General features: G+C 42.8%; 1 protein-coding gene across 1 annotated transcript; it reads right to left on the reverse strand.

The window, feature by feature from the left end:
• Window positions 1–1,014: 1,014 nt before the first annotated feature.
• Window positions 1,015–25,963, reverse strand: chm (CHM Rab escort protein). Its single transcript, XM_049592340.1, has 17 exons — window positions 25,892–25,963; window positions 23,701–23,767; window positions 23,368–23,440; window positions 23,111–23,235; window positions 22,878–22,993; window positions 22,634–22,692; window positions 22,043–22,189; window positions 21,613–21,729; window positions 20,887–20,998; window positions 20,594–20,816; window positions 15,255–15,332; window positions 12,848–12,955; window positions 11,768–11,831; window positions 10,108–10,204; window positions 5,312–5,410; window positions 2,781–2,926; window positions 1,015–1,766 (listed from the first exon to the last, which is right to left on the reverse strand). The coding sequence occupies exons 1-17, from the start codon at window positions 25,941–25,943 to the stop codon at window positions 1,509–1,511; spliced, it is 1,941 nt and encodes a 646-aa protein (XP_049448297.1). The 5' UTR covers window positions 25,944–25,963; the 3' UTR covers window positions 1,015–1,508.
• Between the last annotated feature and the right edge of the window lie 1,680 nt (window positions 25,964–27,643).

Below are 27,643 nucleotides of genomic sequence, written 5' to 3' on the forward strand. Positions count from 1 at the left end.
TCATAGTATAGCATATCGTCCGAAATCATGAAATATCGTCATAGTATAGCATGTCGTCCGAAATCATGAAATATCGATGATGAAAATTTGTCCTAGTATAGCATATCGTCCGAAATCATGAAAATTCGTCATATTATAGCATGTCGTTTAAAATCGTGAAATATCATCATAGTGTAGCATGTCGTCCGAAATCATGAAAATTCGTCATAGTATAGCATGTCGTCCGAAATCATGAAAATTCGTCATAGTATAGTACGTCATCCGAAATCATGAAATATCATCAGAGTATAGCATGTCGTCCGAAGTCATGAAATATCATGATAGTATAGTATGTCATCCGAAATCATGAAATGTCGTCATAGTATAGCATGTCGTCCGAAATCATGAAATATCGTCATAGTATAGCATGTCGTCCAAAATCGTGAAAAAACGCCAGGACTCTGAGAGACTCTCACACACAACAATCAGACAAGTTTCTGTAGCTTCAGACTTGTCTTCTTTGTCTCTGTGGTTCTTGGAGCTGATTGGCCTCAGAGATGGTCCAGTGGTGAAGGTCATCGAAAGGTGATCTGGAGCTGCAGGGTCAAAGGATCTGCCTCAGGTGCCACACAGCAGTGCTTGTGACGAGTGAGTTTGAGGGTCCATTTATCGGGACGCTGCATTGCGTTCATTTCGCTTCAATTTCAACTTGTGAATTTCTACCGTGGACCAACGAGGAGGAAACAGAACACACAAGTACAATTGAGCCCAGGGGGTCGAGCTAGCTACGTTAGCTAGCCTGACGGGCATGTGTTATTTTTTATTTGTTGCCTTTGTTGTCACATTAAATGTTTGTGTGTTAGTCTGCAGGCTGATCACGTGACCTTCATGTGACATCATCTGCAGGGAATCAGCCTTATTTAAGCTTTAATGAGTGGAGGCTCAAAGATGTGATGTAGGATGTTAAAAAAATCTTTGTCAGAAAAAAGATCAAAGTTAAGCATGTCGACAACACTGAGGAGAGGCTGTCAAAATACGTCATGCTTTTATTCCCATAGTGTGACATGTCGAGAGAGTCACAGGAGTGCCGTCAGAAATCATGAAAAAGACAAATTATAGTTTAATAAAATCCTGTTATAAAAGAAGTTACAGTAAGTAATGTCATGAAAACATTCTGAGTGGTAACAATAAAGGAGCAGTGTCGTCACATCGTTGTTGTCGTGCGTCTGTTTTGGTCGCTCTACATCGTTGTAGTTCTGAGGTCATTTGGCGCCCCCTTGTGGTCGTTTGACATTTCTGACCTGCTTTTTACGAAGTGTAGTTGTTTTGAATAAAGTCTGCCGACAGTTTGAATTCATGTTGAAGCTTTAATGTTTCCACAGAACAAACTCTGTTTACAATATTTAAATAAGACAGGAAGCAGAAAAATAACAAATGATAGAAAAATAATAAAGATTTAAGACGATAAACGAGAAGGCAACTTTAACCCACGACTGACTGCAGGAGGGTTTGTTCTTTATTTAGACATGTTACTCCTCAGTCTGAAGGCTCCGCTCCTCCTCCTCCTCTCCATGCTTCTCCTCCTCTGCTGCTCCATCCTTCTCCTCCTCCTCTCCATGCTTCTCCTCCTCTGCTGCTCCATCCTTCTCCTCCTCCTCCTCTCCATCCTTCTCCTCCTCTCCGGTGGAGGAGGAGGGGTTCTCTCCATCGTAGATGATGTCTTCAGGGTTGGGAGCAGGAGGACAGAAATCCTCCTCAGGAAGGATCTTCTGGAAGATGGACTCGGCCTGAACACGAAGACAAACGGAGAAATGATCAGTGTTTATCTTTACTGTCAGCGTTATAATCCGCTGTCACTCGTTTTACATTGACATGTCATAATCAATGTAAATATTTGGCTGTGTAAATGTGACAGACAGACAGATTTATACATGTTGGTTCATACTGTGCTAAATTTATTAAACTATCCTGAACTGACATCAACTCATACTGCAGTCAGATCAGGTCACAGAGCAGCCTCTGTCATTAAGTCATAGAAAATACTATCATGTCACAGTTTAGTTAAGAGTCATAATATAGCTGATATGAATAAAATAAAGTACATCATGCCAAAAAAATCACAGGACGTCAAAGTGTAATAAATTTAACAAGTCACAGTATATTAAAAAATATATATTATTATTATAATTAATAATTTAACATAAAAAGTTACAGTACAGTATGTTAAAAACAGTCATACTGTCGTATGACATAAAAGAGTCATAGCATGGTATCTTAGGAAAATAAAGTACGGTATATTTAAAATATAGTGTGTCAAAATCATAAGAAGTCATATCATAGCATGTTTAATAATCTAAAATGTAAAAGTATAGTATGTAACTAAAGTGTCAGATCAGGTGTCAGGTGATCTGTCAGAGTGACGACAAGATGATGTCACTGTGCAGTAAAACATTCGGACATATTTTTATCCACAGAACACCTGAAACACTTCCTGTTGCTGCAGCTTCACATTAAAATGTTTCACTGGTCAAACTGAGACTTTTATTGTGAAGTCGTCACAGGAAGTAGTGTTCTTCAGTGGGATCAGTGTTTATCAGCAGCGTGAGTAAATCAGCCTCAGTGTATCTGATTGTTTCATTTGTTTATCACAGTTTATTTACTTTGTTTACGCTGTAAACAACAATGATCCTGATCACCGTCCTGCTGATGAAGCTGAGCTGTGATGTCACAGATTTTCTCCTCACTGATTGGTTGAACGTCATCACGGCTCTGGACTACAAACATGTCTCCTCTACGCTCACCTGTTTGATAGCGTGTTCGTGTCCCAGAGCTCCGTCAGGTCCAGAGCACATGTACACGTTAGACGGGAGGTCATGACCTTCCACCTCCAGCCCCGAACCGTCGGCCATGTTGAAGTACATACACCAGAGGACAGATGGACAGGTCTCTGTGGACGGACAGACAGACAGACAGACAGACAGACCGGTGTTAGTGACCTGCTGGTTTCTCTTCATCATAACATTCAAATAATCTACAGTACATGGAGAGGTCTTAGCCCCGCCCCCTCCAGGTGTTCATACCTGTCCTGTATGAGGTGGAGGAAGTACTCAGACCTGTTACTCCAGTAAAAATACCTCAGTGTAATCTGAGTACTCTGTGACGTGTCTGCAGCTTCAGACACACAGGTCAGTAAACAGAAGTATCGAGTATCACGACCTCAACAACACCTCAGCTGCTTCCATTCATGTAACTGTTTTTCAAAACATTCAAAATGGTGGAAGATCTCGCAGGCGGAGCTTCATGAGCTGCATGTGTCGCCTGAATTTCAATTCACTCCGACTAACAGTGTGAGGGGCGTGGCCTTTTAGAAGTCCTATTGATAACCGTTAATCACAGCGCCACCACGTGGCCGATGTGAATCATATTTCTTGGGAAGCGTCTGCACATCACGTCCAGCTTTTTGGCCGTGTTTCATGTTTCTGGTTCAAAATAGTTTAAAATCAATTACGACCTCATCATACGATCAGCTCATGACTCGACTACTCATCCTCAGTCTGTGACCTGTCTCACTATGAACCATTAAACTGGAACTGAACTGGGGAAACTGGGAGGACAGTAACATAACCAGTGAAGAGGACATGATGTGAACAAAACCAGTTACTGTGAGCTCCTGAACACAGTCAGACCACCTGCTGGGAGTCTTACTGGGACCAGTAACTGTGACATGTCATCGCCATCAATCATGTAACAAACACAACCTGAGGACACCGACGCCTTCAAAGATGTCCGTCACCAAAGCTACCCTTTAAACAGAGAAGAAGAAGAAGAAGAGGAAGAGGAAGAGGAAGAAGAAGAGTGTAAAATGTCGAAGAGGTTGTTAGTCAAATGTCAATCAGAGGAGCAGCTGACTGTCCGGTCACAACAACACTGAGGTTTTGTTTTAATCCGACGTTCTCAAAAGAAGATCTGGTGTTTTCTAATCACTCATCAGCCAATAGAGTTTTGTTAAACCGCCGCGTGTCACTTCCTGTGTCTGTGTGGAGGGAGACGTGAAACACAGCTGTGACGGTGTGGACGGCCGTGATGAGGAATACTGCAGATTTAAATGTCAGAGAGACGAAAAAACTCTGAAGTGACAAAATGTCAGATTAACACACACACACACTCTGGGGACAGGCGTCTGTGGGGACGGGAAGACGCCACCATCACCAGGTTTTAAATCACAGCCATGTTTCGTGCGCCATGTGTCATCAGGTATGATGAATACTGAACATGTTGTGTGTCAGCTGATCAGCTGTTTGTGTCTCCTGCTTTTTCATACGTACAAATACTTTATTTACTTTTGTTATTTACAGTCAACATGACCACCTCTTATTTATGTTGTCAGTGATCCTGAGAGCGACACTCACTGAACCTGATGTCGTCCACTTTAAGCCTTTGAACTCTGCAGCACAAACAGTCCATCAGCACCCACACTGGTGCTTTCACTTATTGTGATGTCACTTCCTGGAGAATCTTTAAATCTGTCCAATCTGAGCTCAAAGGTTTTGGACGTCAACAAAGCAAAATAACTGACAGAAGCAGTGAAACCATCATAAAACAAATAATAATCTGATATTTGTTTCATCAGATTTTACAAAATGAAAACACAAAACATTTTGATCCAAATTAGTTTGAAATGTAGAAACATAAATTAAATATTTCTTCACGCTCCGTCAGTGATTTAAAACACGAACATTATTTAGTTTAAATAAAATATTACAAACGCCTCCTGATATAAAGCGTCTGTGTGAAGAAGACGTCAGCGTCAGCTCTGAGAAGCTGTGATTTAATATATTGATCAGATCAGTGATTTAATTACATTTAAATTAATGATGATGATGATGATGATGATGATGACGATGATGATGATGATGATGATGATTGCTGGTTAAAGTTGAGTCAGACGGAGCTTCGGAGGAAAAAGGAGCTGAAGCTGCAGTTTAACAGAAACTTGGAGTGAAACATGACGGAGAAGCTTCTCTCCTCCTCCTCCATCACCTGTGATGAATCTCTTTACACCTGCATCCATCCATCCTCCGTGTGTGTGTGTGTGTGTGTGTGTGTGTGTGTGTGTGTGTGTGCGTGTGTGTGTGTGTTCCTGGAGGTTGTTCATGTTATAATTAAAGGCATGGACCAAAATGATGAATGAATTAAAGACGAAGAGAGGAGGAGGAGGAGGAGGAGGTCAGAGAGGAGAGAAAGTTTACAGGAAAAAGAATATCACTTATAACAGAGAGGAGTGTGTGTGTGTGTGTGTGTGTGTGTGTGTGTGTGTGTGTGTGTGTGTTACCATGGTCATGTGACTCTGGTGTGCGGAACATCCTGGTAACCACCGGCAACAGGTCCTCGTAGGCGGAGCCAACTGACTGACAGGTGAGATGGACCAGATCTAACGACAGAAACAAAAACTTCCTTAAAAAACTCACACCTGTTGTCTCCATGGCAACAGACCATCTGTTGTCTCCATGGCAACAGACCATCTGTTGTCTCCATGGCAACACACCATCTGTTGTCTCCATGGCAACAGGATGACTGTCATCTCCATTGGACCTTTGGTATTCTGAAGGTGTTACTGGTACTACTGGTGTTACTGGTGCTACTGGTGATACTGGTGTTACTGGTGTTACTGGTTTAACAAGTGCTACTGGTGTTACTGGTACTACTGGTGTTACTGGTGCTACTGGTGTTACTGGTGCTACTGGTACTACTGGTGTTACTGGTACTACTAGTGTTACTGGTGTTACTGTACTACTAATGTTGCTGGTACTACTGGTGCTACTGGTGCTACTGGTGTTACTGGTGTTACTGGTACTACTGGTGTTACTGGTACTACTAGTGTTACTGGTGTTACTGTACTACTAATGTTGCTGGTACTACTGGTGCTACTGGTGCTACTGGTGTTGCTGGTACTACTGGTGCTACTGGTGTTGCTGGTGCTACTGGTACTACTGGTGTTACTGGTTTTACGAGTGCTACTGGTGTTACTGGTACTACTGGTGTTACTGGTTTTACGAGTGCTACTGGTGTTACTGGTACTACTGGTGTTGCTGGTACTACTGGTGCTACTGGTGTTGCTGGTGCTACTGGTGCTACTGGTACTACTGGTGTTAATGGTGCTACTGGTGTTACTGGTACTACTAGTGTTACTGGTGTTACTGGTGTTACTGTACTACTAATGTTGCTGGTACTACTGGTGCTACTGGTGCTACTGGTGTTGCTGGTACTACTGGTGCTACTGGTGTTGCTGGTGCTACTGGTACTACTGGTACTACTGGTGTTACTGGTTTTACGAGTGCTACTGGTGTTACTGGTACTACTGGTGTTGCTGGTACTACTGGTGCTACTGGTGCTACTGGTGTTGCTGGTGCTACTGGTACTACTGGTGTTAATGGTACTACTGGTGTTACTGGTGCTACTGGTGATACTGGTGATACTGGTACTACTGGTGTTACTGGTTTAACAAGTGCTACTGGTGTTACTGGTACTACTGGTGATACTGGTGTTACTGGTACTACTAGTGTTACTGTACTACTAATGTTGCTGGTACTACTGGTGCTACTGGTGTTGCTGGTGCTACTGGTACTACTGGTGTTACTGGTACTACTGGTGCTGCTGGTACTACTGGTGTTGCTGGTACTACTGGTGCTACTGGTGTTGCTGGTGCTACTGGTGTTACTGGTACTACTAGTGTTACTCGTACTACCGGTGTTAATGGTACTACCGGTGTTAATGGTACTACTGGTGATACTGGTGCTACTGGTGTTATTGGTACTACTGGTGTTATTGGTACTACTGGTGCTACTGGTACTACTGGTGTTACTGGTACTATTGGTGCTACTGGTACTACTGGTGTTACTGGTTCTACTGGTATTACTGGTGCTACTGGTACTACTGGTGTTACTGGTGTTACTGGTACTACTGGTGCTACTGGTGTTACTGGTACTACTGGTGCTACTGGTGTTACTGGTGTTACTGGTGCTACTGGTGCTACTGGTGTTACTGGTACTACTGGTGCTACTGGTGTTACTGGTGTTACTGGTGCTACTGGTGCTACTGGTGTTACTGGTGCTACTGGTGTTACTGGTGTTACTGGTGCTACTGGTGCTACTGGTGTTACTGGTACTACTGGTGCTACTGGTGTTACTGGTGTTACTGGTGCTACTGGTGCTACTGGTGTTACTGGTGCTACTGGTTCTACTGGTGTTACTGGTGTTACTGGTGCTACTGGTGTTACTGGTGCTACTGGTGCTACTGGTGTTACTGGTGTTACTGGTGCTACTGGTGCTACTGGTGTTACTGGTGTTACTGGTGCTACTGGTGTTACTGGTGTTACTGGTGCTACTGGTGCTACTGGTGCTACTGGTGTTACTGGTGTTACTGGTGCTACTGGTGCTACTGGTGTTACTGGTGCTACTGGTTCTACTGGTGTTACTGGTGTTACTGGTACTACTGGTGCTACTGGTGTTACTGGTGCTACTGGTGCTACTGGTGTTACTGGTACTACTGGTGCTACTGGTGTTACTGGTGCTACTGGTGCTACTGGTGCTACTGGTGTTACTGGTACTACTGGTGTTACTGGTGTTACTGGTACTACTGATGCTACTGGTGTTACTGGTACTACTGGTGTTACTGGTACTACTGGTGCTACTGGTGTTACTGGTGCTACTGGTACTACTGGTACTACTGGTGCTACTGGTGTTACTGGTATTACTGGTGTTACTGGTACTACTGGTGTTACTGGTACTACTGGTGCTACTGGTGTTACTGGTGCTACTGGTACTACTGGTACTACTGGTGCTACTGGTGTTACTGGTATTACTGGTACTACTGGTGCTACTGGTACTACTGGTACTACTGGTGCTACTGGTGTTACTGGTGATACTGGTGATACTGGTGTTACTGGTACTACTGGTACTACTGGTGCTACTGGTACTACTGGTGCTACTGGTGTTACTGGTGCTACTGGTACTACTGGTGCTACTGGTGTTACTGGTACTACTGGTGTTACTGGTACTACTGGTACTACTGGTGCTACTGGTACTACTGGTGCTACTGGTGTTACTGGTACTACTGGTGTTAGGTGGTCAGGTTTGGTAAGTTTACATGTCAAATGGTATGACCCTAGAAAAACATTAATAATTCATAAGAATCATTAAAATGAATATTTACTTTAAAAATTATGTTTGAAATCTTTAGACCAAGGCCATGTGCTTACACAGGTGTCCATGGTAATACCTGTCAAATTTGATTTTAACATGAAATGTCAAATGGTGTAAGCGGTTACACCATTTGGGTCCTATTAAGAGCCTTTCTGTTTTAGGCAATTATGTCAAATATCAGTAGTTTATGATGCTAATTAAAGATGTATTATAAAAAAAATACTTTTGATCTTGTACAGTAGCTTTAAAATACCTAAAAATCCAATAATTCATTTGAAGTAGAAATGTTAATCAAACATTAAAATTTCTGCCTGTAAAATACAATTATTTACATTTCTGCTATTTCATTACAATATATGATACATTTATAGAAAACTAAAATAATCAAACTAAATAAATAAAATCTATTTTCTGCATTAGATACCAGTTTCTAACAAGGAGAAAGTGGCTCGTCATAGAGTCGAGTTCACTTAACGTTGTTGACTGTCATATCTGAACAAACATGGTGTTTGACTGTAGAAGGAACACTGTCAGGCAGTGCATCATATCTTTATGAAAAATACCAGTTACACCAATAGACACAACCCAGTGTCACTGATCAATGACACTGATCAATGACACTGTTCAGTGTCATTGATCAGTGTCATTGATCAGTGTCACTGATCAATGACACTGATCAATGACACTGATCAATGACAGTGTCATTGATCAGTGTCATTGATCAGTGACACTGATCAGCTGAAAGTGTTTCATAATTATTCATATTCAGATATTTAAGAGTCCTTTAAAATGTTGAGATTTTATAAATCGTTTAATTTCAAGTTCGGATCTTTGTAATAAAAAAAGTCATTTTTCAAGTTGCTGACTGACATTTTGTCATTTCGTTGTTTTCTGCTTTATTTTAATAAAAAATATCAGTTCAGACAGCGGTAACTTTGCCCCGACCCCACTGACTGCTGACATGTTTTCAATGACATGAATTATCTCACATCCCTGTGTTGATCATCTGTGAGGCTGGTGTCGCACCGCCGTCACTGATTTAACCCTCCACAGTACAGACAGACTGGTGTCAGGTCAGCACTCAGAGACACACAGAGGACACACATCATCATCATCATCATCATCATCACCAGACGTCTAAATTCATGTTATTAACATGTTATTAACAGGTACCATGGTGATGATGTCCTTCATCACAGACGGTCGTCCCCATCGCTGATTGGATTCTACGATCTGACGCCCACAAACTAATAAACACTGCAGAGCCAACATCGCCATGTTTCTTTCTGTGGAGCTTGTCAGACCTAGCAACAGTAACTAAGGGGCGGGGCTTAGATCGGCCAATTAATCAACTAATTGTCTCAAATTTAAAATTAAGTTTTTACTTTTCAACGAAGACGTCATGAAAACAATACGAGACACTTTTTGTGTAGTTTTGTTGTGGCTATGGACACACAGGATTGTGTGTGTGTGTGTGTGTGTGTGTGTGTGTGTGTGTTTAGATAAATGGTGTTTTCTTTTAAAGGCGTTCAGGCCCACTGACTCAGTATCCAATCACACTGCAGCATCAGGACAACACAGCAGAGGAAGAAGATGATGATGATGATGATTTGACAGGCGGAACACACACACACACACACACACACACACACACAGTGGAGTGTGTGTGTGTGCTGTTGGTCATTAATCAGTGTTTCTGTTGGTGGATTCATCAGTTTTCTCTTCAAGGGCGCTGCAGGATTTTCAGCTGCAGAGTTTCAGCCCGTCACAGAGTCCTGCTTCACCCCTCACACACATATTTATTAGATTTTCAGATATTTCATAAATTTCCTGAAACTAAATGAAAATATTTGCAGTTCAAACTTCTTCACGGAGACGACAAATAAACCCTGAATATTTTTACAATAAGAAGAATCATGTGACTCACATGTTCCCGGCATGCAGGTCATCGTGGACGAACAGAGCTCCACCATCTTCACCGCTGGACATCCTGCTGCTATTGGAGGAACCGTTACCATGGAGACCTGTCGGTCAGACAGACAGACACACAGACAGACAAAAGTCTTTGATGAAAATCCTCCTCAGAGTGTTGAAAACCAGATTAGTTTCATCTTATTACTGAACACTGCAGGCTAACACACACACACACACACACACACACACACACAGAAGATCTATGAAGCATCATAATTCTCTGACCAAACTTAATTCAATACTTCAATATTTAACTCTGACCTAATTAGTGAGGAGTGAGAGAGTGTGTGTGTGTGTGTGTGTGTGTGTGTGTGTGTGTTCAGACAGATGAATTTGGGGGATTTTCTTCAGTAATTGACTCAGACATTTATTTGACCGTTCGTCTCTCAGAATTTCTTTCTCATCTTTTTCTTCTCCATCACTTCTGACAGTCATTAACATCAATCCCATGATGCACTGGGGCTGAAGGACATGCTGACCTCTGACCTGAAGCTTCACTCTAAAACACTTCATCAGTTAGCATCTTTAGCGCTGTGAGCTAACTGTCCTCAGAACATCTCAGTGTTGAGTCAGAGCTCAATAACGTCACATGCGTACACGAACACGTACGGAGCTTTCGTCTGACCTCGCCATCATGTCGTGCGTATTTATGCACGTTTTCTTCACGCTTTCGGATATGAAGGAAACGGAGCACAACCACCGGAGGTTACAGAGGCAATGCAGCCAAGTACAAAAGCGATACGACCGTGGGAGATGACAAAGAAATTAAATGATGGTGAAACAAACAAATCAGCAACATGTAATAATAATAATACTTATATGTTGTCTGTATATGTGGTGGTTGTGTGACGGTGGACGGTCTCTCACAGGTCCAAAACAAATTTCTTCTAAGGAAGACAATAAAGATCTGATCTTATCTTAATAATATACAGTGAAAACAATCTGTCCACATGTTAGGATGTAAATAATGACATCACAGACCACCGCCGTCTACAACACTGCCTCCATTTAAGATAAATACTACAACGTCCTCCGCCGTCACTTTGTTTCTTGTTGTGTGAAACTTCTCACTCCGAACTTTAGCGCCATCCGTTGGCTGTATCTGTGACATCATAAAGGACACATGGACATCTGAGGACATTTGAAACATTCAGATCTATTTTCATATGTCTTAGATTAGCGTGTTAGCATGCTAACATTAGCTAATCAGCAGCTGAGGCTGATGGGAGTGTCGTTCGTTCTGCAGGTTCAGTGTTGATACAAAGTTTTTCTGTTTCTACATAAAAATGATCAGATTGTGTTCAAGTCCTAAAAAAATCCAGTTTATATGAAGTGAACCACGTTATTAATATAAAACCAAACTGACTATAAACAATAATGTTGTGATGTGTGGTCAAGATGGCGGCGGTGCACAAAGTCACAGCAGCTCTTGTCTCTGTCACAGTGTTTCATGTCGGCCTGTGTGTCAGTCTTTCTTTACCTGCTTATTTTAATGATCAGTTTGCACCTGGTCAGATGGAGCGCTCCTGATTTCATGTTATATTCTCTGTCCAACGACAATAACAGCTTTCTATTTTATTCTATTGTCAGAATAGAAAATTAACATGATGTACCTGTTGGTCCGAGTCACTGGGCAGGACGGAGCTGTCTGTTATCAAAACTGCTCTGGAGAGAAACCTGAAGAGACAGACAGACAGGTTAGTATAAGAGTTAGTATAACTAAACCAAAGATCCTCTGTAACAGAAGATATCCCACTACAAGCTGCACCAGTGGACCATAATGGTTACACTTCCTGTGTCCTTCCTGGTTGAACATCTGGTATCAACAGAGTGTGACATCACGTCAGCTCTTGTCAGATCTCGTGAGAATACGATGTAGGGATGCACCGTGTTGGATTTTTTTGTCAATATACAACAACTTATTTGATCAATAACTGATAGAGATATATCAACTCTCTCTCACCTCACTTCAGTAATGACCATCATGAAGTCTCCAGTAGTGAATTAACATCATGTCATACACGCAGACTGTGATGGTGACGGAAACATGAATCACTGTTCAGTGTCTGTAATATTCAGTCATTGTACACGATGAGAAAAATCATGTTGGTGGATTCTGAGAGTTTGTTTTTTTATTTTCTATTTTTTAAGATTATTTTTGAGCGCTTTTTTGCCTTTTAATGACAGGACAGAAATGAAATGGGGAGACAGAGAGAGAGTGGGGACTGACATGCAGCAAAGGGCCGCGAGCCGGATTTGAACCCGCGGCCACTGCAGCAAGGCAATGCCTCTGTACATGGGGCACTGGCACTATCCGCTACGCTATCGACACCCCTGAGAGTTTATCTCAAAGATATCAGCTGATACCGACGATGTGTCGATATTATCGTGCACCCCTTGTGCATTACTGAGACAGAGACACGTCTCCAACAGAGTTAATATTCTCCTGATTCATGTGTCTGTAAAAAAAATCATTTCAGTGTCAAAGGGTTTAGAGGGGGCGGGGCCTGTGATACATGGGTATTTACTTAAGTGACTTTGACACAAACTGCGGCTGAAAATGTGTCTGAAATCAAAGGTTTGGAGGTCGTGGCGGTTGTGAAGGCGTGACTGAACTGTTTCTACATGGTTGCGAGGATGTGAGGCGGCTGCTTCCATGATGACTGGGTGGTTGGTCATTGTTGGGCCCTCACCTGGTGGGTGTGGCCACCTTCTTCCTGTCAGCTCCAACGAAGCCTTCCTCCACAACAAAGTAGCTGCAGCTGATTCGCTGTCCTCGGCTGTCAATCACCGCTTTACATCTGGGGGGGGGGATTAAAGAGGGACACTGAATATTAGGGAAAAACACTATTCACTGAAGTACAGCGATTTTTCTACAGCTACAGACGCAGCTACAGTCACCGCTACAGACGCAGCTACAGTCGGAGCGACAGTTGGAGCTACAGTCTGAGATACAGTCACAGCTACAGACGCAGCTACAGTCGGAGCGACAGTTGGAGCTACAGTCTGAGATACAGTCACAGCTACAGACGCAGCTACAGTCGGAGCGACAGTTGGAGCTACAGTCTGAGATACAGTCACAGCTACAGACGCAGCTACAGTCGGAGCTACAGTCTGAGATACAGTCACAGCTACAGACGCAGCTACAGTCGGAGCTACAGTCTGAGATACAGTCACAGCTACAGACGCAGCTACAGTCGGAGCTACAGTCGGAGCTACAGTCTGAGATACAGTCACAGCTACAGACGCAGCTACAGTCGGAGCTACAGACGCAGCTACAGTCGGAGCTACAGTCTGAGATACAGTCACAGCTACAGACGCAGCTACAGTCGGAGCTACAGTCGGAGCTACAGTCTGAGATACAGTCACAGCTACAGACGCAGCTACAGACGCAGCTACAGTCGGAGCTACAGTCTGAGATACAGTCACAGCTGCACTCACAGCTACAGTTGCAGCTTCAGTCACAGCTACAGTCAGATCTACAGTTGCAGCTACAGTCACAACTGCAACTGCAACTGTATCTACAGTCTGCGACAGTTGCAGCTTCTTCACGGTGTCTCACGCACACACACACACACACACACACACACACACACACACACTGAGCTGCTGACAGCTGTTAAAGGGAATAAGTCCTGGTGACTTCATAGCTCCGTTGGCTACTTTAGCTCCATTGGATGTGTTAGCTCTTTAGCTCTGTTTGCTCCTTTTACTTTGTTAACTCTTTTAGCATTGGTAGCTTTTAGCTCTGTGAGCACTGTCAGTTCATTTAGCACTGTTAGCTCTTTTATTACTTTTAGCACTGGTAGCTCTGGTGGCTCCTTTAGCCTTCTTGAGTCTGTTAGCACTATTAGTTAATTTAGCTCTGTTGGCACTGTACATTTTGTTTGTAGCTCTGTTAGCTCTTTAGGTCCTGTAATTACTGTTAGTTTTATTAGCACTGTTAACATGTTTAGCTCTGTTAGCACTGTTAGCATTTCCAGGCTTAGATTTATCAGCTGCACAACAATCACACACACACACACACACACACTGAGCTGCTGACAGCTGTTAAAGGGAATAAGTCCTGGTGACTTCATAGCTCCGTTGGCTACTTTAGCTCCATTGGATGTGTTAGCTCTTTAGCTCTGTTTGCTCCTTTTACTTTGTTAACTCTTTTAGCATTGGTAGCTTTTAGCTCTGTGAGCACTGTCAGTTCATTTAGCACTGTTAGCTCTTTTATTACTTTTAGCACTGGTAGCTCTGGTGGCTCCTTTAGCCTTCTTGAGTCTGTTAGCACTATTAGTTAATTTAGCTGTTTGTAGCTCTGTTTATCAGCTGCACAACAATAATATCTTTAAGTTATGAGTAATATGAGACTTCCTGTTCACATCTCCCAAAGCATTATGGGAACTGTAGTTCTAACAGTCAGAAGATTATTATCACTAAATAACATCTATAACATTAATATTAGTAATAGATTATTGTCCAATCACTGCTTTTAACATGCTGAAGGTCACTCACACACACACACACACACAATCTAATCTAACCTGAGTACAGTGAGGAGTAATCTGAGTATTACAGTGAAGAGTAATCTGACTATTACAATGAGGAGTAATCTGAGTATGTGAGGAGTAATCTGTGTGTGTGTGTGTGTGTGTGTGTGTGTGTGTGTGTCAGCAGTCAATCAATCATTTAATCACAGAGCTGATGGAGCAGCAAATAATGATGGAGGAGAGGAGAGGAGAGGAGAGGAGAGGAGAGGAGAGGAGGAGCAGGAGGTGATGAAGAGGATCAGAGGGTTAAATTATGATGTTAATTTCCTCTCCATAAATTGAATATTTCACTGATCATAAATTATTGTCCAATCACTGCTTTTAACAGGAAGGTCACTCACACACACACACACACACAATCTAATCTAACCTGAGTACAGTGAGGAGTAATCTGAGTATTACAGTGAAGAGTAATCTGACTATTACAATGAGGAGTAATCTGAGTATTACAATGAGGAGTAATCTGAGTATTACAGTGAAGAGTAATCTGAGTATTACAATGAGGAGTAATCTGAGTATTACAGTGAAGAGTAATCTGAGTATTACAGTAGTATATCTGTACCTGTTGGTGTCTTTGTGGACCAGCAGAGCAGTGACTGAGTGTCTCAGACAGTAGATCCCTCCGAACACAGCACACATCCTGAAACACAACCATGACATCATCACTGTCATCATCATCATCATCATCATCATCATCACCACTGTCATCATCATCACTAACAGGTGTGATGAAGGAGCTCCATCTGTGTTAGCTATGACCTTCACAATAAAAGCTCTTTCAGTCGACTGACAGGACTCAAAGACTTTTAATGTGAAAGTCACAGTATGTGGCCATAAGTATGTGGACAGCTTCTATTTGACCACCGCACTGAACCCCTTAACTTAAATAATGATGTCATTAAGAGACTTTTAATAAGGTGCTTTAGTTCTTGAGTTAATGGGTTATCTGGACAGTTCAAGGGGATTTATAAAACTGACCAAATATCAAAGCTGGTTGAAAAAGACTGAACAATCAGAAACATATTTAATGAAGCCCTCATTCAGGACAAACCCCTGAATTTATACATTAACTTAAAGAATAAGGGTCAGTTAAGGGACTTGAACATATTAAAGGGATTTTAATGTCTTAAAAACAGAAAACACATTAAAACGTTGGGTCACAAAGAAGAGTCTGGTGTCCACATACTTTTAGCCATGTAACCTGCTGTGGTGTGTGTGTGTGTGTGTGTGTGTGTGTGTGTAGTTTTCAGAATAAAGGATTAATTTAGGATCAAAGGGGCTGTTGTTTGATTGACAGCTGTCTCAGCCAATCACAGTCAGCTGTGCCCCCCCCGCCCCCCCGACATTAATAACATAATCAAATTACAGCTCGCTTCATAAATCAAAGACTCACTCACATTAACACACACACACACACACACACACACGTCGACCTTTTCCTGAAGAGCTAACACATTCGTAACGTCCAACAATCTGTCTGTCATCATGACTTAATTACTGTGCGTGTGTGTGTGTGTGTGTGTTCTCAACTCTTTGAAGCATCTTAAGACGGTGAACCAAATTACACACACACACACACACACACACACACACACACAGAAAAGTCAATTAGGTCTCATTAATGTGTGTGTGTCCCTGATTAAAAGAAAACAAAGCAATAACTGTCGAGATGAGGGAAAATTACAACACACACACACACAGTCTTCAGGTGTGTGTGTGTGTGTGTGTGTGTGTGTGTGTGTGTGTGTGTGTGTGCTGAGCGTCAGTCACTGCTCCTCAGACACTGAGGCAGATCCTAGCAGTGGCTACAGACAGAAGGTCAAAGATGATCCACAGAAACACTGAAAGAGGACGAAGTCAGTGAACTCTGTTATCAGAGCAGACAGAGAGGAAGAGACACACAAACGTAACAACACTGTCATTCCTTATGTCGCAGGAGTGTCTGAGAAACTCAGGAGGATCTTCGACAAACATCACATCCCTGTGCACTTTACACCAAGCAACACACAATGTAGAGTGAGCAGCTCAGTGCAGCCAGGTGCACAGATCTGTACACTGGGGAAACTAAACAACAACTCCACATGCTCATGGCACAGCACAGGAGAGCCAGCTCACAGGTCAAGACTCAGCTGTCCTACATCTCCAGGAGAAGGGACACTCCTTTGAGGACAGCAATGTGCACATCTTGGCCAGGGAGGAAAGATGGATTGAAAGATGAGTAAAAGAAGCCATCTACGTCAAGCTGGAACGACCATCGTTAAACAGAGGAGTCGGCCTACGTGATGGTCGGGTGAGTCAGTGACTCACATGTGACCTTAGCGACTAAAAATCGATTTCTCATAATGTGTTTCAATGGCTAGATGAAAATTATTTTGTGGTCCCGTTTGAATTGTGCCATGAATTTAATATGTTGTTTGTGAATTTTTAATATATTTTTTCGTGCAAAGAAGGCTACAGTTTAGCGGGAAGAAGTTTGGTGTGAGAGCGCTTTGTGGACTACAGCTCTTCACTGCTCTCGTTGCACATGATATACGTCCCCACTCACACTCGGAACACGGCTGTGTCTCTGGTACGCTTCACCGCCTCGAAAGAAAATCAAAAGAAAGAACAGCCGTTCTTGCTGGAATGGTGACATTTGGGTACGAAACACAGCGGCATCTTGATCTGAACGTCACATAGGCGACATGTAGTCTTTCTCATTACGTTGTTTCCACAGCCTTTAACTGAAGAATCATACAATAAACTGTCAAACTCTTAACATGAAAAAATATAATTTAGACCCACACAACACATTTGTGTAATCCAAGGCATTTAATGACTGCGACCAGAAAATAATAATTTTCACTCCATTGACTCCCATTCATATTTTCCAGGCCTGGAGGTCCGATGGGGGTCTACCGGAAGGGGCGTGACTTACGAGCTCTAAATGCTCCGTCATATGTTAGAGAGCTCATAGTGCCCTATTATCCCATCAGAACACTGCACTCTGAGGATGCAGGGTTACTGTGGATCCTAAAGAGGAGCCAGAGCCTTCAGCTATCAGGCTCCTCTCCTTAATTTGTGTATTTCGTGTCATCCACTACACATCCACTGCGTTCAATGTGCCGCCGAGTGCGAATTCATATTTAATCACATCTTCAAATTGACTTTACGTGTAATCCAATCACATGAGTTGTGTTAGTCACACTCAGTGTGAACACAACATGAGACGTTCCTCTGCAGCCCCGTCTCCACCAAACCCTTTCAGTCCAGTCCCTCTGGAACCAGCAGTAAGCCTTCAGACATGGTACCTAGACCCTCGGTGTGTTCAGACAGTCCTCTTAAATGTGGGCGGGGTTGTTGTCACTCACTGCTCCGTCCAGCACTCGCTGTATTTCCTCATCAGCGGTGACACAGATGGAAGTCTGCACCTGGTTTATCGTCCACAGAACGAGGCTGCACGCCCACATTTTCACAACAAAATAGAACAGGCTGCAGTGAGAGTCTCTCTCCATGGGATATTTCAAAATAGCAGCTTTGTGCATTTAGTCCTTCTCAGGCAAGCTCAGGGGTTTAGTGTTGCTGTAGCCCACAGGAAGTGAGGATTAGAATATATGACCTTCACATAATCTGCTCCAAATGAATCTATATTTTTAAAGTCATTACTAAAAGTGTGTGTCATATAAAAACTAAAGTGATGGTCAAAGTTGTCACAGTGAAATTTAAGGTGTGCTGATGGATTCACGTCATCAACTCATGCATTGAGTAACATTACAAGTTAACGTTCCACCTTAAAAGTTGCCGGCAGTCGGCCCAGTGAATGAAGTTATTTTTTTCTCTTTCATTTTATAGTTGTAGTTTACTGATGTATGAACAGAGGTTACATAAAACCAGAGTGAGCGTCCTCTACTGACCAATCAGACTGCAGGGTTTCTAGCTCCACCTTTTAGTACCAGATCTGTGTGCTAGGTACCCCAACAGAGGGGGGACCAAACATGGGGACGCTAAGGAACGCTTCTGTTGGGACCATCCACAACTTTTCACTGTGGAGACAGAAACCATGAACCGGACTGGTCGGTGGAGACGGGGTCAAAGTGACTTTAGTCCTAAGAGGAGACATGTAGTGACTTATTGAGACGATCAGAGACGAAGCTGAAACTCATCCAGAGCTCAGCGTGATCGACGAGACTCAACTGACGGCAGCGCTCAGTCTCCTCACTTCGTATCTCCACACTTTCACCGACTGGTAAACAGAAACTGACTGATAGTTTGAGACAGATAATAATCAGCTGGATCTCTAACAGACCTACATACACAGTATATAGAATCATATTTCTCCTCTGATATGTAAATAACTGGATCATACACAGATCTGCTGCGTCTCTTCTCTGTTAGAAAATTAAAACCTGTCTGATTCACAGAGCTTCATTTTCAGTTGGATTTTATTTGTACAAAACAGTTCTGCTCAGTAACATGGAGAACTTTTGATTGAGAGAGTTCGTGTAACCTGCTGCAGTTTGTTTTTATGTAAGTTATTTAAAATCAACTGTATTATGAACAAACATCTGATTTTTCCACTAAAAAAAAAATAAAAACATGTTAATGTGTGATGTCGATTTAAGTTCTTAGAAAGAAAAAGAACTAGAATCATTAAAAAATATTTTGGCAAATCAGAATTGGTGATTAAACTCTGAACCAGTGTGCGTCTAGTTTGTGGAGTGCGGTCATCACGTTGGTTTCGTCAGTCTGTAGATCGTTTGGTGGTGATCTGCAGAGTGTTGGAGATATCAGCTGCAGAGACGTCATCATCGTCTCTTTCCACACATCATGACCCAGTTCCTCAGGATGAATCCACAGAGCTCGTTGTGAGCAGTTTCATGTAGGAACTATTTTCTTTCTGCCAAACTACACCCACAGACCGTGTCACCACGCAGAGGGAAGCTGCATCTACTGTTAGCTCACCGAGCATCACTGAGCTAGCTAACGTTACAGCTGAGCCGAGGAGGACGCCGTCAGTGTTTATTAATGTTTCCATCTCATGCTGTCACGAGCTTTACTCTGGAATCTCACAACGTTCAACAGAGAGTCAACATTTAAAGTCGCTATCCTTATTCATAAAACTTAAAAAGTCAGAACTTAAAATTTAAAATAAAAATTTTATTTCAACTTTTTACTGATGAAGAAACATTTTTATTCATTAAGTTTTAACATGTTGACTCAAAACTTTATATTAGGAGTTCAGAATCTCTGTTGATGATGTCACAGTTTTTGCTTTAAAATAAAATTCTGCTCGTGACATTGTTTTTTTAAATCAGTTATTTAAACTTTTTACTGATTAGTGACATTAAGAAGTCACTAATCAGTAAAATTAATGAAATGTTTATAATAAATAAAAACTAACTCTCTATTTCAAATTTTTGACTTTGTTTATAATAAAATTTTGGACATTATGAATAAAAACAGACTATTTAATGTTATTAATCTAAAAATACAAATCATGACTCTCAAAGTAAAAATTAACTTGTGACAAAATATAAAAACGTTGATCAGTACGACTTTAGATTACAGTAACTAACAGCTCGTATCATGCTGTGTGTGTGTGTGTGTGTGTGTGTGTGTGTGTGTGCGCAGTAATATCCGCTGAGGATCATCTAATATGTAAATGAGCTGAGCCCTGGGCGACACCCTCCTTATTAATATTCATGTTTGGTTCTAATGTTCTAATGAGACAGCAGGGGTCACCATGGCAACATGCCAATCTGCCTCCAGAGAGTCTACAGACGTCAACGATGGCGGGACGCTGCAGGACATCCGACCGGAGTACGACTGAAGTACTCACCACACACAGTGCTAACAGCAGGAGCACTGGTAGTATTAACAGTATGACAACACAGACAGACAGACAGACAGACAGGTTCTTACCTACAGAAACACTGGGGTATCTCTCCCAGGCCGTAGACAGGAAACAGGAAGGGCGTGTTTCCGTAGCGACCCAGGCAGCGCAGGAAGTAACGTGTGGAGGCGAGGCCCTCCTCTGTGGGCGTGTCCTCTGTTACCATGGCAATGGAGTGAAGCAGGAAGTGCTGCAGGTTGTCACTAAGCTGCTGGTCACGCAGGAACTCCACATATGGCCGACCGTTGTAGGCTGGAAGATACAGGACTAGATTACCCACAATGCCCCAGGCCACCTGGTGATGTCAGCTGACGTGTCTTACCTAGCTGCTCCTCCGTGTCTTCCACACAGGAAGTGAGGAAACGCATCAACTTCCTTTTTTCTACCACAGACAGCTGACGACTCGCAAAGACATCCGCTCTGCTGCAGGGCACCTGAGAGACAGACAGGGACACCGTGAGACCGATGAGGACACAAAGAGACAGACGGGTACACAAAGAGACAGACGGGGACACAGTGAGACAGATGAGGACACAAAGAGACAGACAGGTACACAAAGAGACAGACGGGTACAAAAAGAGACAGACGGGTACACAAAGAGACAGACAGGGACACCGTGAGACAGATGAGGACACAGAGAGACAGACAGGTACACAGAGAGACAGACGGGGACACAGAGAGACCGACGGGTACACAAAGAGACAGACGGGGACACAGAGAGACAGACAGGTACACACAGAGACAGATGAGGACACAGAGAGACAGACGGGTACACACAGAGACAGATGAAAACACAGAGACACAAACTGGTACACAGAGAGACAGACGGGTACACAGAGAGACAGACAGGTACACAGAGAGACAGACGGGTACAAAAAGAGACAGACAGGTACACAAAGAGACAGACGGGGACACAGAGAGACAGACGGGGACACAGAGAGACAGACGGGGACACAGAGACAGATGAGGACACAAAGTTAAACTGATATGTTTTGCATTATAGATGAAGTTGCTCGACAGGTCAACAGAGACAGACAGGTGTCCACACCTGTTCCACATTTCCTTGGCGACAGGTGAGTATCCTGGTGACGTTCTTGAACTCTGCATAACGACTGACATTTGATTTGATGAGCAGATCGACCAATGAACCGCGAGAATACATGAGCTGGAGGAAGAGGAGGGAAAACTCCGTCAGTTCATTAACGGTAATAAAACACGTTATAAAACACAGATGTTACAGTATTTTATATTGTTGTGATTTACTACGACATGTTTCCGTATTATATTGCTACATTACTAAATTATTTAACGTTACTGAACGTTATCTATATTATAAAATGTTTTGTTATATTAATCAATATTATATTATATTGCTATTTCAAATTCTATTATTATATAACTAACGTTACGTTACATCACTACGCCACGTGATATCATTTTATTATTCTGCATTAGACTTCGTTTAGTTTGGTTGTTACCTTGGAGACCAGGTCGATGTTAAACCTGCGTCCTTCCTTCACCAGCTGAGCGTAGCTGATCTTCTTCCTGGTTGGCTCTGATTGGCTCTGAGCAGCAGCGGGGGTGGGCTGATCTGCCTCTGGCTCCTCCCCCTCTGTGTGGGAGGCCTTTGATTGGACCAAACATGTGTCAGAGATTTCCCATGATTCAGAGCAGTGATCAGCTGATGCACACAACGTGGGGTTACATCTATGTTTTTAACAAACTCATTCTCACAGTAATGATTTGGTTTATTGAAATATTTATACTTTTCATTATATTTAGAACATCAGAGACTTTTCTGTTTCTGGTGTTTGTACTGAAACCCGAAAGAAGATCCAGTGCCTCATTATTGATCTCATTATTGATCTCATTATTGATCTCATTATTGATCTCATTAATGATCTCATTAATGATCTCATTATTGATCTCATTAATGATCTCATTAATGATCTCATTAATGATCTCATTATTGAGTGGTCTCTCCCTCTCTCTCTCTCTCTCTCTCTCTCTTTCTCTCTCTGTGTCATACGTTGATTGATTGATTGATTGATTTCGTCGACCTTCCTCACCTGCTGTTCTTCTTCTTCTCCAGCTGCTACTTCCTGCTCCGCCTCTTCCTCCTTTGAACCTACAACCAATAAAAACTTGTATATTCAAACACTGAGCAGCTGGTTATGAGCGAGTCACACTTCAACACGTCACATGTTCAGTGACACGTCACATGTTCAGTAACACGTTATAAATGTGATAATCTGATGTGTTATATTTATATTCAGGTGTTTCAGTAAAGAATCACCGTCACCAGGATCAAACCTGCAGATTCTGTCTCAGATGTTTCGTTGACAGCGTCCTCAGCAGCTGCTCCTCTGTCTTCTTCTGTGGTGTTCTGAGTGTCAAGACTCTGAGCTTCCTCCTCCTCGTCTTCCTCACTGACAACGTTACAGACTAAATTAATAACTGATTGATAAATGTGTCTGAGGACTGAAGTTAGACAAAGTCAAAGACATAAAACAACAAAGTGGGAGGACTCAGAGTCTGAGGTTTACCTGGTGAAGCAGAACACCTGCAGGTTACTGATGGAGGCGGAGTCTGAGTTTGACAGGTAGATCAGCTCCTCCCCTTCCTCCAACAGGCTCGAATAATCCTGAAACTCCTCTGGCTGAGACTCCTCCTACAGCACACACACAGGTCGTTATTCCTCTGATCAGTAATGTGATCAGTAAAATCCTCCATGTTTGTAGTTCTTCCAGAAGGAACACGGAGGTGACTGCAGCAGCCAATGAGAGCACAGTGCTGTACTCACCTGGTGCTCCTGTATCCAGGTGAGCAGAGAGTTGAAGGTGAAGCTGGCCCAGTTAGCTGCATAATAACTTCGCCTGAACACACACACACACACACACACACACACACACACACACACAGAGAAGATCTATGACACATCATAATTCTGTGACCCAACGTAATTCAATACTTCAATGTTTATCGCTGATCTAATTAGTGAGGAGACAGTGTGTGTGTGTGTGTGTGTGTGTGTGTGTGTGTGTGTGTGTGTGTGTATTGATCACAAACTGAAACCATGTTTGTGATGATACATATCAGGTGATGATGATGATGATGATGATGAAATAAAACCGACCTGTCAAGATGAAGAACTCTCTGACCGACTCTGGAGAAGGCTGCTGCCACCACCGACTCAGCCAGACCTGAACACACCATCAATCAATAATCAATCTATCATACATAGATACAAAAAGCCCACACATGAAAATAATTATATATAAAATAAGACAAAAAATACACAAAAATAATACATAATTAACAAAAAGTGTATAAATGTAAAATATATTAACAGAAATAATTAAAAAAAGAATATACAAAAAATCTCATAATGACAAACTGCAGCAGAGCAAGAAAAAGCTTTAATCTAAAAATATTTATGTGCTGGTTTTACTTGTGAACTCATCTTATTTTGATAATATTTACTTCCTGTGTTTGTGTCATCAGTGTTGACATGTGACAGGATCACATGATCACTACAGTTACTGTGACCACTGACATCACAGCAGTAACAGCACAACATCTGTCTCTAATGGAGCACAAGTACACACTGGAGTACACACTGGAGTACCTCCAGTGTGTACTCCAGTGTGTACTAACGTTAGCATCAGGCTAAAGCTCTGAGTGACACAGTGACACAACATGATGTATACAGATCTAATGAGGCTAACGTTAGCATCAGGCTAAAGCTCTGAGTGACACAGTGACACAACATGATGTATACAGATCTAATGAGGCTAACGTTAGCATCAGGCTAAAGCTCTGAGTGACACAGTGACACAACATGATGTATACAGATCTAATGAGGCTAACGTTAGCATCAGGCTAAAGCTCTGAATGACACAGTGACACAGTGACACAACATGGTGTAACATTATACAGATCTAATGAGGCTAATGTTAGCATCAGGCTAAAGCTCTGAATGACACAGTGACACAACATGGTGTAACATTATACAGATCTAATGAGGCTAATGTTAGCATCAGGCTAAAGCTCTGAGCAGCACAGTGACACAACATGATGTATACAGATCTAATGAGGCTAATGTTAGCATCAGGCTAAAGCTCTGAGCAGCACAGTGACACAACATGATGTATACAGATCTAATGAGGCTAACGTTAGCATCAGGCTAAAGCTCTGAGTGACACAGTGACACAACATGATGTATACAGATCTAATGAGGCTAACGTTAGCATCAGGCTAAAGCTCTGAATGACACAGTGACACAACATGATGTATACAGATCTAATGAGGCTAACGTTAGCATCAGGCTAAAGCTCTGAGTGACACAGTGACACAACATGGTGTAACATTATACAGATCTAATGAGGCTAATGTTAGCATCAGGCTAAAGCTCTGAGTGACACAGTGACACAACATGATGTATACAGATCTAATGAGGCTGACGTTAGCATCAGGCTAAAGCTCTGAGTGACACAGTGACACAACATGATGTATACAGATCTAATGAGGCTAACGTTAGCATCAGGCTAAAGCTCTGAGTGACACAGTGACACAACATGATGTATACAGATCTAATGAGGCTAACGTTAGCATCAGGCTAAAGCTCTGAGTGACACAGTGACACAACATGATGTATACAGATCTAATGAGGCTAACGTTAGCATCAGGCTAAAGCTCTGAGTGACACAGTGACACAACATGATGTATACAGATCTAATGAGGCTAACGTTAGCATCAGGCTAAAGCTCTGAGTGACACAGTGACACAACATGATGTATACAGATCTAATGAGGCTGACGTTAGCATCATCAGCTCTGAGTGACACAGTGACACAACATGATGTATACAGATCTAATGAGGCTAACGTTAGCATCAGGCTAAAGCTCTGAGTGACACAGTGACACAACATGATGTATACAGATCTAATGAGGCTGACGTTAGCATCAGGCTAAAGCTCTGAGTGACACAGTGACACAACATGATGTATACAGATCTAATGAGGCTAACGTTAGCTCCGCTGCTAACATGAACAAACAGCAGCTGTGATGGTTTTGTACGGTTGTTGTTGCAGCAGCTGACTCACACACATACACACACCAGCCTGGGCGTTAGCTGCTAGCCGCTGTCATTTAGAATGAATGGACCGTTAGCCGCGAGCTAACCCCAGCCTGTGTCCCCGTTTCGGACGGGTTTAAACCAGGATTCCGGGATATTTCGGGACCGAACAGCCGCGAGACCGATCAGAGACACGTTCAGATACACGAACCGGGTCATAATATGTGATAAAACCTCAGGTGTGATTGTACCTGTCCCCAGAATGACGACGTCAAAATCAGACGGCAGATCCTCGGCGGCCATGTTGTTAGCAGGGAAACACAGAGTCACGTGACAGGAGGAGTGTTTTTTTTTTTTTTCCCCCTCGCAGTCACAGTCACTGATCAGTCAATAATTAAAACACATCAAATATTCACATGTAACACACATTATGTAAAATATATATTTGCAATATAGATGAATCTTTTTGTAAATATAGTGATAGCTATTGTTTGTATGTTTGCTTTATGTTCATTACTTTCTTCACTGTTGTAGATGAATACTGAAGATATCAGAATTATGAGACGTGGAATTATGTTTTACTAATAACACAAAACCAAAAGCTAAACAAACCACAATATGTTCCTATATGATCCTACAGTGGTCACAGTCAGAGGAGTCTGAGTGGGCGGAAGTTCTCTGCATAGATCAGCCTCTCATTGGGCGGAACGAGCCACCCGCTGAAGTCCCGCCCTACCACTTCCGGTTGTGTAGCAGTTTTCAACACGTCCTTTACTAACTTTTGCAGTGTTTGATCTTGCGGGGATGTAGCCATTTTCCTGCCATGGTTCGCGTCCTGTAGGCGATATTTTTGTGGGCGTGTTACACCAAAACCTGTTTCCCCCCGGCAATATTTTTGCAAGCGCACTGTTGCTGTGGCACCACCCAGAACGATTGTGATTGGTTGAAAGAAATACAAGCAGCCGGGGTTTTTTTTTTTCTCCAATCGTAAAGTGTGAGTCGGCCCAGCCAGGTCTGGTGAGCGAGACTACAGTCAGACTAGTGACTCGTTTTAGTCAACAGCTGTGACTCGTCAGAGGTGAGTCTGTGAGGATGTCTCACCTGCTGATCCATATCACAGCATGAACCGCTCTGACAGTCCATCGTCACTGTAACATGAAGGTCAGTCTGTCCAAAATTTTAACCGTCTCTTCAGTCGCAGCCTCAGAAACCGTCAAACTGTGATGAGACACGAGGACGGACAGAGAGGACGACAGGAGCTACCTCTGCAGACGATGACCTCATCACCGTCACCAGCCTCAGGAACATCCAACTAGGAGCCCCCATACGTGTGACACAGATGGATGGACAGACGGACGGCCGGACGATGGATGGATGGACGATGGATGGATGGATGGATGGACGATGGATGGATGGATGGATGGATGGATGGATGGATGGATGGACGATGGATGGATGGATGGATGGATGATGGATGGATGGATGGATGGACGATGGATGGATGGATGGATGGATGGATGGATGGATGGATGGATGGATGGATGATGGATGGATGGATGGATGGATGGATGGAGTGGATGGTTTGATGGATGGTTTGATGGATGGATGGATGGATGGATGGATGGATGGATGGATGGATGGATGGACGGAGGGATGGATGGATGGATGGACGGAGGGATGGATGGATGGTTTGATGGATGGATGGATGGATGGATGGACGATGGATGGATGGATGGATGGATGGATGGATGGATGGATGGATGATGGATGGATGGACGATGGATGGATGGAGTGGATGGTTTGATGGATGGTTTGATGGATGGATGGATGGATGGATGGATGGATGGATGGATGGATGGACGGAGGGATGGATGGATGGATGGACGGAGGGATGGATGGATGGTTTGATGGATGGATGGATGGATGGATGGATGGACGATGGATGGATGGATGGATGGATGGATGATGGATGGATGGACGATGGATGGATGGATGGATGGATG

This window comes from Epinephelus fuscoguttatus, linkage group LG12 (assembly GCF_011397635.1).
Source record: "Epinephelus fuscoguttatus linkage group LG12, E.fuscoguttatus.final_Chr_v1".
Taxonomy (NCBI): Eukaryota; Metazoa; Chordata; class Actinopteri; order Perciformes; family Serranidae; genus Epinephelus; species Epinephelus fuscoguttatus.

Bases quoted from the DNA above. Each gene is read 5' to 3' on its own strand.
- chm (XM_049592340.1), bottom strand. From the start codon at position 25,943: ATGGCCGCCGAGGATCTGCCGTCTGATTTTGACGTCGTCATTCTGGGG. The intron at 20,817-20,886 runs GTAAGACACGTC...TGTATCTTCCAG, and splicing joins AGACACGGAGGAGCAGCTAG to CCTACAACGGTCGGCCATAT. The intron at 15,333-20,593 runs GTAAGAACCTGT...GTTGTGTTTCAG, and splicing joins ATACCCCAGTGTTTCTGTAG to GATGTGTGCTGTGTTCGGAG.